General features: G+C 52.7%; 1 protein-coding gene across 1 annotated transcript in view; it reads right to left on the reverse strand.

The window, feature by feature from the left end:
- LOC147413510 (axonemal central pair apparatus protein HYDIN-like) overlaps positions 1–3,493 on the reverse strand; it is a 117,110-nt gene extending 113,617 nt beyond the window's left edge. The window contains exons 1-3 of the mRNA XM_086478737.1: positions 3,407–3,493; positions 2,126–2,251; positions 352–471 (exon numbers count right to left, since the gene is read on the reverse strand). Coding sequence (XP_086334863.1) covers positions 352–471; positions 2,126–2,251; positions 3,407–3,493 — 333 coding nt within the window. The remainder of the gene's footprint in view (positions 1–351; positions 472–2,125; positions 2,252–3,406) is intronic.
- Positions 3,494–14,087: the final 10,594 nt, after the last annotated feature.

Raw genomic sequence — 14,087 nt, forward strand, 5'->3', positions numbered from 1 at the left:
CAGAAACCGAGATTAACCAAGGAGCCACCAGCACGTGGTGCACACTTGAGGTAAAGCACAAGAGCAGGTAGAACTGTACAGCCCTCAACACCCCATCAATCCAGGGCTTTCAAGGGGAAGGATGCTGACTAGAAAAGCTCCTTTGGCTAAGATACCACCAACGCCTGGCCAAAATCAGACAGAGAATCCCCACTATGGGAAGATTTCCACCATCTTGCAAAATAAGGGTGGGAGGCATTCCATTCTGGATGCGCTGTGCTGCAGCAGGTACCTTGCTATGCCGTACACCACGGGAACTGCACTGCTCTCCTCTTCCAACACAGTGCTAGACCTCCGCCTCCCAGCACTTACCTTGTCCTTGTTCCTCAGAACCAGGGGCACTTCGTAGACCTCATGGGGGACGTAGCTCTGGAATACCACCTCTGATGGGAACGGCTGAAATGAGCTCTGTTCCGGGTCAACTGCTGAGAACTGGAGATGCAAGACGGAGCAGTGAGAGTTCAGTTGCTGGCAGAAAGATTCATGAAGGAGAATCCTACACTACCTTGATCTCCAGGGAAGTATAGTCTCTGGGTGACTACGTCTGCCCAGCTCACACCAGGGAAGCGGCAGCTCACCCACCTGTGTTCTGAGCTGATCAGGTTTCTGGACCACGTTGAGCACGCTCAAGCTAAGAAGCTCTTTTGGTAGGGGTTTCGCCAGGTTTCCGTCTCCAAAATGGAAGGCAGCACTTACCTCCAGCAGAGCTCTGCGCTAATGTGGTCACACAGCTCCAGAGCACTTGCTGCCAGAGCCGTGAGCACTCATGGAGCAAGTGAAACCCAAGAATTTACAGGAGACTCCATGGGAGACAATTTGGGGGTAATCTTTGAGACAGAGAGACCGAGTCCCACACATCCCCAATATCTTTTTGGATATTGGAAACCAGGAAGAAGAGAACAGTACCAGAGGAGGTAAGGCAAAAAAAAAAAGTAACACACTAACTAGGAAAGACAAGCGAGGTGAATGCTGGATGCTGACAGGGCTCAGCTCTTTTCTCAGCATTACTGGCCAACCTGAGTAAGACTGGACTTGGTATCTCCTGTTTCCATGAGCTTTAAATGGATCTGCTATTGTATTCTGTTATTGCTGCTTTATTTAACACCACTGCGGAAGCATGCTGAAAATACACACAATCAGCAAATGCTTACAGAGCAGAGGCGTTACGTTGAGAAAAATCCTCCCTGCTTTGTCTCCCCTCAGCTGCACTGTCCCCCCTCGAAAGGCACAGGCAGGTCTCCTGCCTCTCCACAGAAGTCACTGTCACACTGAAGCCAGCAGCTGCAGCACACCGCCAGTTATTTGTGCCCTCATCTGATGCCCTCCCAACCTCCCGTGCTGACCAGGGCAATCCTGAACCAATTGGTTACAGGTCTCTTGCTGGCAATTTTCCACTCAACAGCCTACCTCGGTGACCTACCCACTTGGACTGTGTTACACTGAGCAGTTCTGCAAGAAAAGCAGCTTTAAACATACATCAGAGCAAACATGGACCCAGATAAAGCACCTCCACTCCGCTCTGCCCGGGGCAATTCCCCGCTATACCCGGCAGCCTGCAAAATCCAACACCCTGTACGGGTCCCACACGTTGTTCCAACCCAAAGCACTAATGCAACTAGTTTTGTTAAATCCTGAGTAAACACCATAGGCCCTCAGCCTGCAAAGGCCAATGCTGCCACCACCCAGGGAGTCCTGTGACCCCAAGCATTTGACAGTGACTACACCAAAGCAAGAGGCGGCTATATCAGCAGGATGGAACACGGCAAGCTCATGCCCTCGTGTCCCGCCCCAGCCTTCCCCCAGGATCGTGCTGTCAGCAACATCAGCTAAACTCCAGCAAAACCCACCAGCTTCAGCGGAGGGTATTTACATCGGCTTAGTGCAGATCAGGACTTCAACCTCTCACCAGGGAAAAATGTTTTACCTTTCCCCCAGCAGAAGGAACTCCACCACCACCAGCGGTTTGAAAGGACAGCAGGACCTAGTCACTGAGGTATTCAGATAAGCTGGAGGCAAGGCTGTCACAAGCACGCCTCCTCTTCACATGTCACATCAAACAGCAAGGAAAAGGGCAGGAAAAGGCTACCTTTGGATGAAAGGTTTCACTTCTGTCTAGAAGATGGATAATCCGGGGCCGCCTCATCTCCCGAGTGCTGGCCAGCCTCTGCTTGGTGGTGAGAGACATCTCCTTCAGGAAGGCAGAGGGAGTCAGCTGAAATGCAAAACACCAGCAAGATGTACAGAAATGCCTTTGTTCAGGAAGGCTTTTCTCGTCAAGTGCCACTGATGAAAAATTTGGGATCACAGCCACTCGCATAGTCCTGGAAGAACCCTACGTCACCTGCTGAAATATTTAACATCAGTAAATTAATGATATAGAGCAGAATACACATGCCATAACCAAGTGGCTCTGTCCCATTAGCTTCTTCATGATTTGGTGTGACATTTTGGGGATTTCTGCTCTTCAGGCACTGGTTTCCTCTTTAGTTTTGCTGGATCGAGCCAATGACCTTTGAAAAGAGTGGGGAGGAGTTATCAGAAATCCCCCAACTCCACCCTTGCACAACGCCAACACGCGTATGGAGACGTCTCTGCTGGGTGCCTCAGAGGAAAGCAGAACAGCAGTGTTGTGCCAAGACGGAGGTGGAAAGGAATGGGTCTGAGTTTTAGTTCTCTCTTTTTAATTAGCACTTGCTCTATCTCTGTTCCGGCCTCACAGACCCCTCCACAAAAGTATACAGAGATACCTCCTGGACAGAGTCTCAGCACTAGGTCATCTCCAGTCAAGTGAGCTCCAGTCAGCAAAGGGGACATTTGTGGAAGGGAAGGAGGAATTGCCCTGACTCCACTGCTCTTTGCAGGGCTGGATCGGGGCTCCACAAAGAACACAAGCTACAAACAACTGGTTTGCAGCCTGTTCTATCTGGGAGCAGCAGGTGTCAAGTCTTCAGGCAGAGTTGGAGCAGCCCACCACATGCCCAGCTGCCTGGACGGCAGCTATGCTCAGAGCAGCACTGGCAAATGCGCCTGCCCAACAGAAAATACCACTGCCCACGCCAAGAGGATGGAGAGAAGGACACGCTCGTGCTTCAGCCATTCCAGTGCAATGCCCAGTACATCCGTTTAACTCCGCTCCGGCGGCACATCCAGGCAAGACTCTGGACTTTCTCTCAAGCAGCACACAGTCCATCCCCCACTGCACCATGGCAGCCACCTCCAACAGCAGCATGGCAGCAAAGAGATGGGGAGGGGGTGGCTGGCTTCACGATGCTGCTTCACAACAGGGGGGGCCGGCAGAGGAGGGAAACACGGGCAGTTTCCAGCCTTAACCAGCTCCTACCTGGCCTCAGCAGGTACTTAGAGTTACAGGCTCCTCTGCCTCTCTGACCAGCTTCGGATTGCAAGGTGCTACCACTTTGCTCTGGAATCCATTGGCCGTTCTGGAGGACCCCATGGAGTGACGGATCCTGGCAGCAGCTATGTCTCAGCTCACCTGGAAGAAGCAACAAAGGGACTTTGACAATCCAGAGTCCCCTTCACGGCAGACCCAAAGGATACGCCTGTGTCTCCAGGCTGGGGCATCCTTCATAAGCGCAGAACGTTCAGGCCTCCCCACCCTGCTTCAGGATCAGACCATAGCAAGTGGCAGAGTTAAAATTCATACAAGTAAAACCCCAGAACAAACATTCTGAGCCAAAACAGCCTGCTGCTGTGCGTGCAGTCCCACAGGCCACACACCCACCCCAGCGCCTGCTGGCATTTCTCCCCACACTTTCATTACTTTTGGAACTCCATTTACTGGAATGATTATCCAAATCTCTAATATCCAAACTGTCCTCTACTACTCTTTTGGTGGGAACAGAAGCAAGGTGTCACTCAGCTGCTTCACTTTGCAAGACTATTGTGAACAACCTTAACCCCAGCAACTGCTGCTGCCTCGAGCACTAACAAAATCAGACCACTTTCCTGCTTTGCAAACCAAAATGTCCACCCTTTGTGCAAGAACCCTGGGGATGTTTCTCACTAATGGAGCATCGAGTTCAATACTCTGATGAAGAACTAGAATTTCTCAAGGCTAACTTGGTTGTTTAAAGTTACAAAAATTATCCAGCAAATATGGCTCCTGCCAGGCATGAAATTACCACAGTGCCCAAGACCATTGCTCCACGGAGAACAAGGACCCTAATTTTCACTTATTAACACCCAAACTCAAGGCTCCCTACAGGCATTACAGAGCCTGTACCAGCAGCATGAAACCATTGAAGGAACCTGAGCAACTAGCTCGAATAGAAATGCAACACACGTGAAAGCAGGGCCACTTCAGGCTTTATCCTAATGGCAGTTCTCCAGCATTCTTATCCTACAAGTAGCATGGGGTAACAGGTCCAAGGGCCACTCTTCTTCCAATCACCAGCCTGCAGACCGCCTCCCTTTGTTGTGTCACACAAAGTGGGGGTGCAAGAAAGGGCAAGAAGACAACTCCAGAAAGCAGGTCTCAAGCACCAAAAAAATCAAAGATATAAACATGTTCAGCATTTACTAAGCACTACTTTGGACAAGAAATCATTTCCCCTCTCCTTCTGGCTAACTGGACCAGGGAACGGATGGATTTGCCCACTTTTCTGGGACTTGACAGACCAGTGCTCTCAATCCCAGCTCTACTCTAGAATTTTTTTAGATCTTGACATTGAGTAAAATCACAGATCACATTCCCTCCTGCTTCCATTCTTTCCTCATCATTTTTTGTGCGGACTTGCTGTGTACAGCAAGACGTCATCTACACAAAGATGACCATTCCCTTCCCCTCAAGTCTCATCCACATCCTGCACGCAAAGCAGCAACTTCACTCCTTTCCTCCCAAAACAGCTACCGCATTGCACGTGGTTGTGGTACTGGGCCTTTAGAGTTTCAGGGAACAACAAGGTTGCCGTTTCCTTTAGTTCTTGCAAGAAACAAGAGCACAGCACTGTCCTACGGATACTAGGACCTGCTGCAGCAAGAGCTAGGATTTAAAGCTGGAAGTAACTCTTTTTCAAGAGACAAATCTAATGGGGATGATACAACATTAATCTGGATTTCAGCGTTTTATTACTGGGTCTTGAGAATAACTGGATGATTTGTTCCAATTTTCTAACTGCAATTTCACTTCACTTGAAATTCATCCTGTTCATCATGCCCACAATGCTTATTTCCAGAGGGTTTCCAACCTTCACGCCCCCCATCCCAGTCTTACAGCTTCCCCTACCCTCTAGCCCTGGAGTAAGGCTCTCCCACAGCCCCACTGCCCTAGAGCCTCCAGGGATCAGCCTCCCACATTAGAAGGAAAGGCGCAGAACTACCAAGTCAGCCCCATCTCTCTGCAGAGGCAGGACAAAACAGCACCCACAAGACAGCACGCCTCCAGCCCAGCACCCCTGTCTGGTGGGGGGAGATCTCCATCTTCCCCACCTCAGACAGCCCTCCACCGCCCCCCCCCCCCGCCCCACCCCGAAATTAAGGAAGGACTAGAAATCCCCATCTACTCCAGGCTCAGGGCACAGACAGCTCTGGCACCTCAGGTTTCGGTTCAGAGCATGAATGCCCTGAGCCTGGGCAGAGGAACCAGCTGGGCCAGGACACAACAGCTAACACCACCTAGAAAAGCAATGAAGAAATACGCCCAGGGCTGGGGCAGAAATTCCTGACATGTCACAGAAACCCAGATGTGGCAGAGCAGGGTGCCAAGCTGAAGATCACCAAGGACATCCAAGCTTCAGCCTCCTCCCCAAGGCTCCCTTTACTCCAGTATCTACAGCTCAGCTAGAAGACTCTACCACCCCTGCAAGCTCCACAGCAATTTTACAAGGCATTAAAAGCCCTTCTACCTCCCCAGACCTGCTCTTAGACCAGGTACATAGTTAAATCCTGCCGAGTATCACAGAGCTGCTGCCTCCCGGCTCTTGGCCCTCCTGCCAACAAAACTGCCTCCATCCTGCCCAGTGGCCACACACCACCTCAGGACACGTAATTCATACTTCTCTGGGAGGAGCCACTACACAATGTGTAGCGCCCAGCACTGCTTCCTGAACGCCCAGGGGCTATTTGGTGGCTGTGAACAGCTGGGAGGGACAGGAGCAGGCCAGGGAACCACGGGTGTGACCGTGCACCCACCGGTGCAGCAATAACTGTCACTGGGCTGGCGGCCGGGGAAGAAGCTGATACGAGCACTTGGATACGGCCCTAAAGCGTCCCACTCCCTTTGTGCACATGTCCAACAGCTTCCTTCTCTAAAATACAACTGAGCAGCTGTCTGAGGACACTGGGCTGAAAAAGACAGGAAATCAAGAATACACAGCAAATTTCTTAACAGACATTAATTAAAAAAAGGGAATTCCATGTAAAGGCACAGCTTTGTGTCTACACAGATCCTGTGGCTGGCACTATGCCACGTGCCAGTGCCCTCATTTCAAGGGATCCCACGTCTCTTGGGCTCAAGCAGCAGCACCAGCCTTAGAGCTGCTCTGATACCAACCGATTGCCCTCCGAACTTAAAGGCTGGGTGTATATCGGCACACTCTGCACCACAGTACGCTCGACTCAGCTTTTCTGTAGGAGCACAGACTGGTGGCTGAATCTTGCCTCAGTGTACACCATAAACCCTCTTTCTTCTTCCTTCTGCAAAGACAAACCATCTCTCTCTGGAGTAATTGGTTAATTTGCCTTTCTAGTACACTTTGCTGGAAGACTAAGACAGGAGATCTGTTAAACGTGAGAATCAGGGTGCTATGTGAACAATTTTGTTCAGTTAAATCATTTTGCCCTGTTCAGGCTTAAGTAGCAAGATCACATTTCTTGCCTAGAAATCCCCTCCTTAGCTGCAATCACCATAGAAAGAGCATCTCAAGGAAGCCAGGAATGGAAAAGCAGAATTTCCAGGACTAATCTCTTGCCCCTCCAGCCCACTGCTAAGTGGCTGAGGGCTTTCTAAATCAACTCTTGCTACCCAGGAAGTCCCACCTGCCATCTTACCTTTATATTCCAGTCCTTCTGTATTTTATCACTTAGGTACTGTCATCCTGCACTGTAATACAAAAGCTCTACCATAGCTGAGAAAATTAATAGGAGCCTGGTGTTATACCTTCCTGATATTTCTTTTCATGAACATCAGCTGTCAGCTGACAGTGAGATGGACCAAGCTCCCCTTCAAGGGTCTGATGGAGCTTCCCCACTTCTACACACTGTAATTTACAACTGTGGCTCCCGCCTTAAGTATTTACAGTTTACTATTACTACTTTCCCTTTCCCAGCTGCTTCCCCCAGCATCTGCTCTCTGCTATCCCGGCTTTGCAACTTTGCAACTCCTTTTTTATTTACTCTGGGTCTCCCCAGTGCCCCCCTCCTCTCCCAGTCTGCCCGGGCACACTCACACTGGGCCCTGCAGCCAGCCAGGCCGCTGCCCCCGTTCCCGCGGCAACAGGGCCGGCCCAAACACTGCCATGGCGACGGGGGACAGGGCTGCTCCGGCCCGCAGAGGAGCGGGGGCTGCCGGCGGGCCCCCTGCCCCAGCTCGGCGGAGGGGCAGACCCGGGAGCGCGGCAGGAGCCCAGGCTGCCCAACGGCCCCCGACAGCCTCAGCAGGGAGCTCCTGCCCCCTCGGGGCTGCCCCGGGCCCCCCAACCAGCTGCCCCCCCCGGCTGTCGGGGCACGGGCACTGCAGCCGCCCGCCCAACAGGGCCTCCCCTCCCAGCACTCCCAGCAGCGCGGGGGAAGCGCCCAGCGAGGACACTGCCTCCAACACACCCTGCGGCTGCAGCCCAGCCACAGCCCTGCCCGGGGCAGCCCGACACCGAGCAGCGGCGGAGAAACTCCCGGCAGAACCCGCAGGGGGGCTCCCGGCTCCCAGAAAGCGAGCCAGCACCCTGGACTGGTCAGGAAAGACCCGCACACCGCCGGGAAACACCCACTATGTCCATGGAACCTAAAAATCGAGTCACACACAACCCACAGGTGCCAGCGCTGCCCTCAAAGGGACTGTCTGCTTTCCTCTCCTGCACACTTTGGCGTAACCTGGATCCCACTTCAACCAGCTCACCTGCCTTGCTGGCACCCCCACCTCCCAGCCTGCCCCTGGCAGGGCTCCCAGCACAGGCTGACACCGATGCACAAACCAGCACAACCGACCTTGTCATTCTCAGGGAAGCACTGCAATAAATAAACCCTGATCAGCACAGCCCAGCAGACACAGCTCTAACCTCTTCCCTGAGCCCAGACTCCCCCTCCTGCCCTCACTGAGGAGCTCCGGATGGGCTCTCAGCTCCAGCCACCTCTGCTCTGCTCACCCAGACGGATTCCACCTGACTGCCTCTGCCCAGGGCTCTTGTGCAGGGCCTGACACTAAAGCGAGTCAGTGCTTGCTGAGGTTTGCTCAGATCCCTCATGTTCATTTCAAGGCCAGAGATGCTGCTGCAAGGAGGAAAACAGCCAGCAGTTTCCACCACAGGGGAAAAATGAAGTTGCCTAAGATGGCAAACAAGAGCACTTCCAAATGGGATTATCTGGAGGTTAATTCCTGCTTCGTAGTGAGCATCACCAGCATTTCATTAAGAATCAGTCCAGGACACCTCCAACCCTTGGGCAAACGCCATGGGACTGCAAAATGTGACATGATGATCTAGAAGAACAGGTCCTCTGTTCATCTTCCCCACAAGTCCTCTCCAACAAAAAGGCTCCTGCCTAAATAAGCAGACCCGAGAAGACCCACAGTCACTAACGCACTTCACTTGGGAGGGCGGCATTGTGTTCCCGGGCAAGAGCAAGCCTTCGGGCAAGGCTCACCCTGTTCAGGACACCCTGCAGGATGCAGAGGACTGCAGCCGCCACTTTCTGACCCAGTGCTGGGCTTCACCCTGCTTGGAGATGGAAAAGTCCTAAGACAGACCGTCCCTCTCACAGACCTTGCTGCCCAGGTACACAGGTGTAGCTGAGACAGGGAAGTGGAGAGAAGACCAAGCCTCTTCCAGGCTTCTTCCTCAGGACAGGGCTGATCAGTCCCAAGGCAGCTTGCAAGCCAGCCACAAAAGGAAGCGTCAGCCACCGCCCCAGGGGAGACCCACACTTTCCAAAAGTGAGCCCAGAAGCTGAATTTCACACCGTCACACATGCTCAGGACCATGGGCTCAGGGGAGGTACAGGGTTGACATCACTGCCCCCTCTCCATTCCTGGGGCTGTACATACCCACCCCTGCACCCTCCTCAGGGACCAACAAGTTCCCTCGCCAACACCCTCTCTGCCCCAAGAGCTCCCCTCTCTTTTCCTTCACCACATCCAACGGTCACCATCAAGCCCAGCTCGGAGCCATCATGCCCCATCACACTCCCTCTCACCTGGCTGCCTGCCCTTCTGACTCCAAGGACACATTCCAAGCAGCACAGCCTGCGGCCAGGCCCCGGGAAGCGCAGAGGGGATCACACTTGCGCACAGCCCAGGCAGAAGCCAGCCAGCCACCGCAGCACTTCAGACAAGACACCCTTCTCCACCCTAGCAGGGTCTGACCAACCCAGGCTGTTGGCCCTGCTCTCTTCAGAGGCACAGGTACCGCTAGTTCATGGAGGGAGCTGCTCTACAGGGCTGAAAATCCTTCCCCCTTCCCCTGGGAAAGGCAGTTTATCCAGCTCCCATCCCCCTCGCAGACCCCAAGGAGCATAGAGCCCAGGGCAGCAGGCAGGCATGTTGCATTATTAACCTCTCCTTTGCTGCAATGCTAGAAGGACACAGAGCACTATCAGCCAGCGTCCTCAAAAGCCCTGCTGCAGGCTCTGAGGTGAAACCTGACAGCACAGGCACTGTCTCCTTCTGAACACCAAAACCAGAGCCCCCGGGGGGGTTGAAACATCTTTCCTGTCATCATTGCTGCACTCACCAGATCAAACCCACAGAGTAACTGGGCTCACTGGGTCTTGCAGAGGACACGGAGCTGCAGCAAAGGCAAAGACAAGGGCTGCAACGAGGATCCAGCGAGAGGAGGGAAGCGCTGGCACAGGCAGCTCACACGAGCAGATGGGAGCATTCACTGCTCCCAGGTTAGCCCAGCGCTCGGTTAAAGAAGGGACTGACAGCGACACTCCAGTCACTTGAGCTGCTATCAGAACGCTTCCTACCGAGCGACTGCGGGGAGTGATCACTTACCCAGCTGCAACTTGATGAAGTCACAATCATGACGTCACAATAGGCAGCCCGTAGTCCTCTTCAATCCAAGCAGGGTTCGTATTGGTTTTCTTCTCAGAAGGAAGGAAAATAAAGTTGGCTCATTTAACCACGTTTCCCCTGCCTTCCTCTGAGCAATGCAATCCCATATTGCAGGGGGGAACACTGACAGTTTTGGATAACATAGACCTCAACAAACAGCCCTGCGTTTGCTTTCTCCCTTTTTATTCCCATGACAGGAACCAATTTTATTTCCTCACTTTTTGCTTATCTTATATCTCCCTTCCAACTCCTGAACTGCTTCGCTACTCCTTTTCTAAATCAAGACAATATTTCAAATGCCCACATTTTTGGAGACCCTGACATTAACTGTGCAGCCATGAAATCCAAAAAGCGTAAATTGGTTTTTCCCCACTGCTTTTTAAAACAAAGTCAAGTCCTTGGCCCCAGCAAGTGTAATGCCTCCTAGGTTTTCTTTTTCCTTAATACTATGAAACCATTTAATCCAGCCAGTTGTCTTTGTGTAAATACAGAAGAAAATTTATAAGCTTCAAGACATTACTCACGCTTCAAGGGGAATCTCTGACATAGAGGTTAGCAAGGCAGTAACTGAGGCTGTGATTGCCAGGAGACAATGCCACAGGAAGATGGGTAGATTTTGCATGGAGGTTCAGGCCTGACTCAGCAATGGCACCTCAGCCTAAACAGGAAAGCTGACAGACGCCAAGGGCACTGATCACCTACGCAGTTACCGCATGGTTCGACAGTTGTTCCTGGGGCTGAGACTCCCTTGATCCCAACTGTCTCGGCCTCATGTTTCCCCTGGCAGCTAAAAACCATCTAAACCCCCATGATACTGAGGACAGAAACATGCTGCAGTACCACCACACGGTAGGACGAGGGCTTAGTGGTCTTTCACAGTCACAGAGGCAGAGCAGGGGTCAGTCTCTCCTCCTTCACACCCAGCTCTTTTCATCTGGCAGGGTCCTGCCAGGGCATTCTCCATCCCACCCAGTGCCATGGGGCACCACAGGCTGGGGAGCACCAGGCCCTCCCTTCCTCCACCCAAGGCACAGGACATCCTTCAGAGCCTGAGCACACGGCAGCTCTCTGCTCCTCGGCACCACGCGCATTTAAAACCGCGGCGATACCTGAGCACCCCCAGCCCAGCAAGACCCTTCGGTGGGCAGCTCCGAGGGCCACGCTGAATGCCACAAGCGGTCCTCCCTTCCAACTGCTCCAGGCCAAGAAAAACACCTTCACCTGCTTAAGCCGGGCCACAGCAGCTTGGCTGGCATTTGCAGCTTCTGGCATCACTTGGCAGCTCCATTTGCAGCAGGACGAGGCTCCTTGGCTCCCGGCTTCACAGCGAGTCGGGCGTTCACAGCCCCAGCAGCTCTCACCCCCCTCCTGCAGGGGACTGTCAAACACCAACATCTGCGTCTGTGATTTGAAGCCTGGCAGAGGAAGATTAGAAAAAACAACGGTTGTCAGTGGGACACGGGGAAGGGACAAACCCAGCCCATGACACGGGTTCCAACACGAGCCCACAGGAGCCCCTGGCACAATCCCAGCAGCTACGAAGCACCACAGGGTGTTCAGCAGCAGCGCTGGGAAAGGAGGAGCTGGTTTTATTTATCACTTGGGAAGCACCAAAGGGACAAGCTGGTCTCCTTGCCACTGCCAGGCCAGCTGGGGCAGCTCCCTGCAGCACACAGGGCTGTGCTGAGAGGTGCTGGGACAGCCTGCAGGCACCAGCCCTGCTGTGCAAGAAGTGACAACCCGAAGCAGGCACTAAGAAAAAAAATGTCAAAGCTGAACGTGGCTTTACCTGCTCTGGGCAGTTGCCTTCACAGGCCAAATCCAACCATGCAACAGCCACAGTGGCTGAGTTTGAACTCAAGCAAAATCCTGAAGCGATTCCCGATTTGCTCAAGGAGGGACTGCTGGATCCCCTTTTGCTTAGGCAAGTATTTGGCTGCATTTGTGTCCAAGTCTTTTGCCAAAAAGACTGGGAGTTTTGTTAAAGAGTAGCTACGCAGAGGCTGTCCTGGGCTGGAACCTGAGCCAGGGCTTTCTGGTTTTTAAACAGGGCACCTACTGCATCCCTTAAAAGAGCCTCTGCTCTCTGCCGTGCGTGTACCACCAGACTCTACAGCTTTTACGTGATCCAGGCCTCCATGCCGACCCCCAGCACATCACATTTTGGCAGTGGGGTCAGAGGGGCAGGTTTTCATTTTCCACATCGAGATTGTCCAAGCTGAACTGTTAAATGAGTTCCTCGGGTTCTGCCTTTGAACTGATTCCCATCCTTCACATGTCCCAAGAACTACCAGGAATCAAAGAGCCAGCAACAAAACCAGCCCCAAGCATCTCCTGCAGATTGTTCTTGAGAGAAACCGTCGCACTCATGAAAGCCCAGCTTTGGAATAAATATATGGACTCAAAAGCAGAGGGGAAAATCCTTCAAAACACAAAGCAGGAGTGGAGCCACTCAGGAAATTAAGCGTGGTTGATCAGAAAAGCCAATCGGTCTGTGCAGAGAGCACCAAAGGCCTAAAAAATGAACGTGTCAAGTCGCTGATGTCATTTAAAACAGCTGGGATTTTAGAAGACAAGACAGTAGCCACATTGAAAAAACAAAGATGAGGATAAGAACATTAAAAGACGGGCACCCCAGTGGGTCCAGGAACAGCCGGGTTTGCATCTCTGTGACCGTCAGCACAAGCACCTCTGAGTTTCAAGGCTCAGAGTTGCAGGACAGACCCACCCAACGCAGAGCTGCCAGCCTCACTGCAGAGTTCTTGTTTCCCCTTACCAGGTCTGTTACAGGAGCAGCTCCAGCGGGTGCAGGTTTGATTTGAGCAAGCTCTCTCTGCCAAGGATGAAAGCAAGAGCCCAAATACCCCATTTGTGACTTCCTCTCACATTAAAAAAATCTTCCTAGTGCACTCTGGCACCCGATCCCATTCAAAGGGAAGAGAGGGAACCGATGGAAACGTGAAAAGAAGCTGACAGCTGCCAACCACTGACCCCATCTGACTCCATCCCTCTCCCCGCTGCAGCAGGAGCACAACTGGCTGCTCTTGGAAGGACAGCAAGGCCAGCAGGAGACAAGGAAGATTTCAGGCGGGCAACAAACAGCAGAAGCAGATGAAATCTTGGTGAGTAAGAGCTCCTTTTATCAGGAAGAAATTCATCTGCAATCAGGAAAGACAACACATGAGGACTGTGCCTTGTCTGGGAACCCTCCTGTCCCTGCAAACAGTGAGGAGCGCGGTGCTGGCTGGAACAGCCGTGGTCCCTGAGGCCATTCCAGCATGCCTCTGCCCCCAGGCACCAGCAAAGCCAGCAGCAGAGTCCCAGCACACAAGCTGGGATCCCCAGCAGGGCCTGCAGGAATCTCACACTCCTGTCTCTCAGCCTACTGAACTACTGCCTGTAGTTCAGGCAGTCACGCGTGCTAGGAAGCCTCAGAAGACCCAGCTGAGGTCCTGTACCCAAGACCATGAGAGAAGGTACGTCTATCCACCACCCTTCCTTTCAAGGGGTTTGCTTCATTCCTGTCCCCAGAGCATCCCCCTTGGGCTCCTCCAGAGACAGCCCTGCAACTTTCCCTTATCAAGCAGCACAGGGACTCCCAGGGCACTCAGGCCACAGAGAAGCCTTCCCCATTTCCTTACCCAACCCAAAACCTTTCTCTCTTTCCCATAGGCAGGAAAAATCCCCCCTCTCATGCCAGAGGTAGCACATAACATAAACTAAGGAGAACACTGAAGGTCACCAATTTGCACTCATCTATTACAGCTCTGCCAGGGATCAGGCAACATGTTTCATCTCTCAGGGACTCAACTTTCCTACCTAC

The sequence above is a fragment of the Leptosomus discolor genome, chromosome 27, assembly GCF_034619465.1.
Source record: "Leptosomus discolor isolate bLepDis1 chromosome 27, bLepDis1.hap2, whole genome shotgun sequence".
In the NCBI taxonomy this organism is placed as follows: Eukaryota; Metazoa; Chordata; class Aves; order Leptosomiformes; family Leptosomidae; genus Leptosomus; species Leptosomus discolor.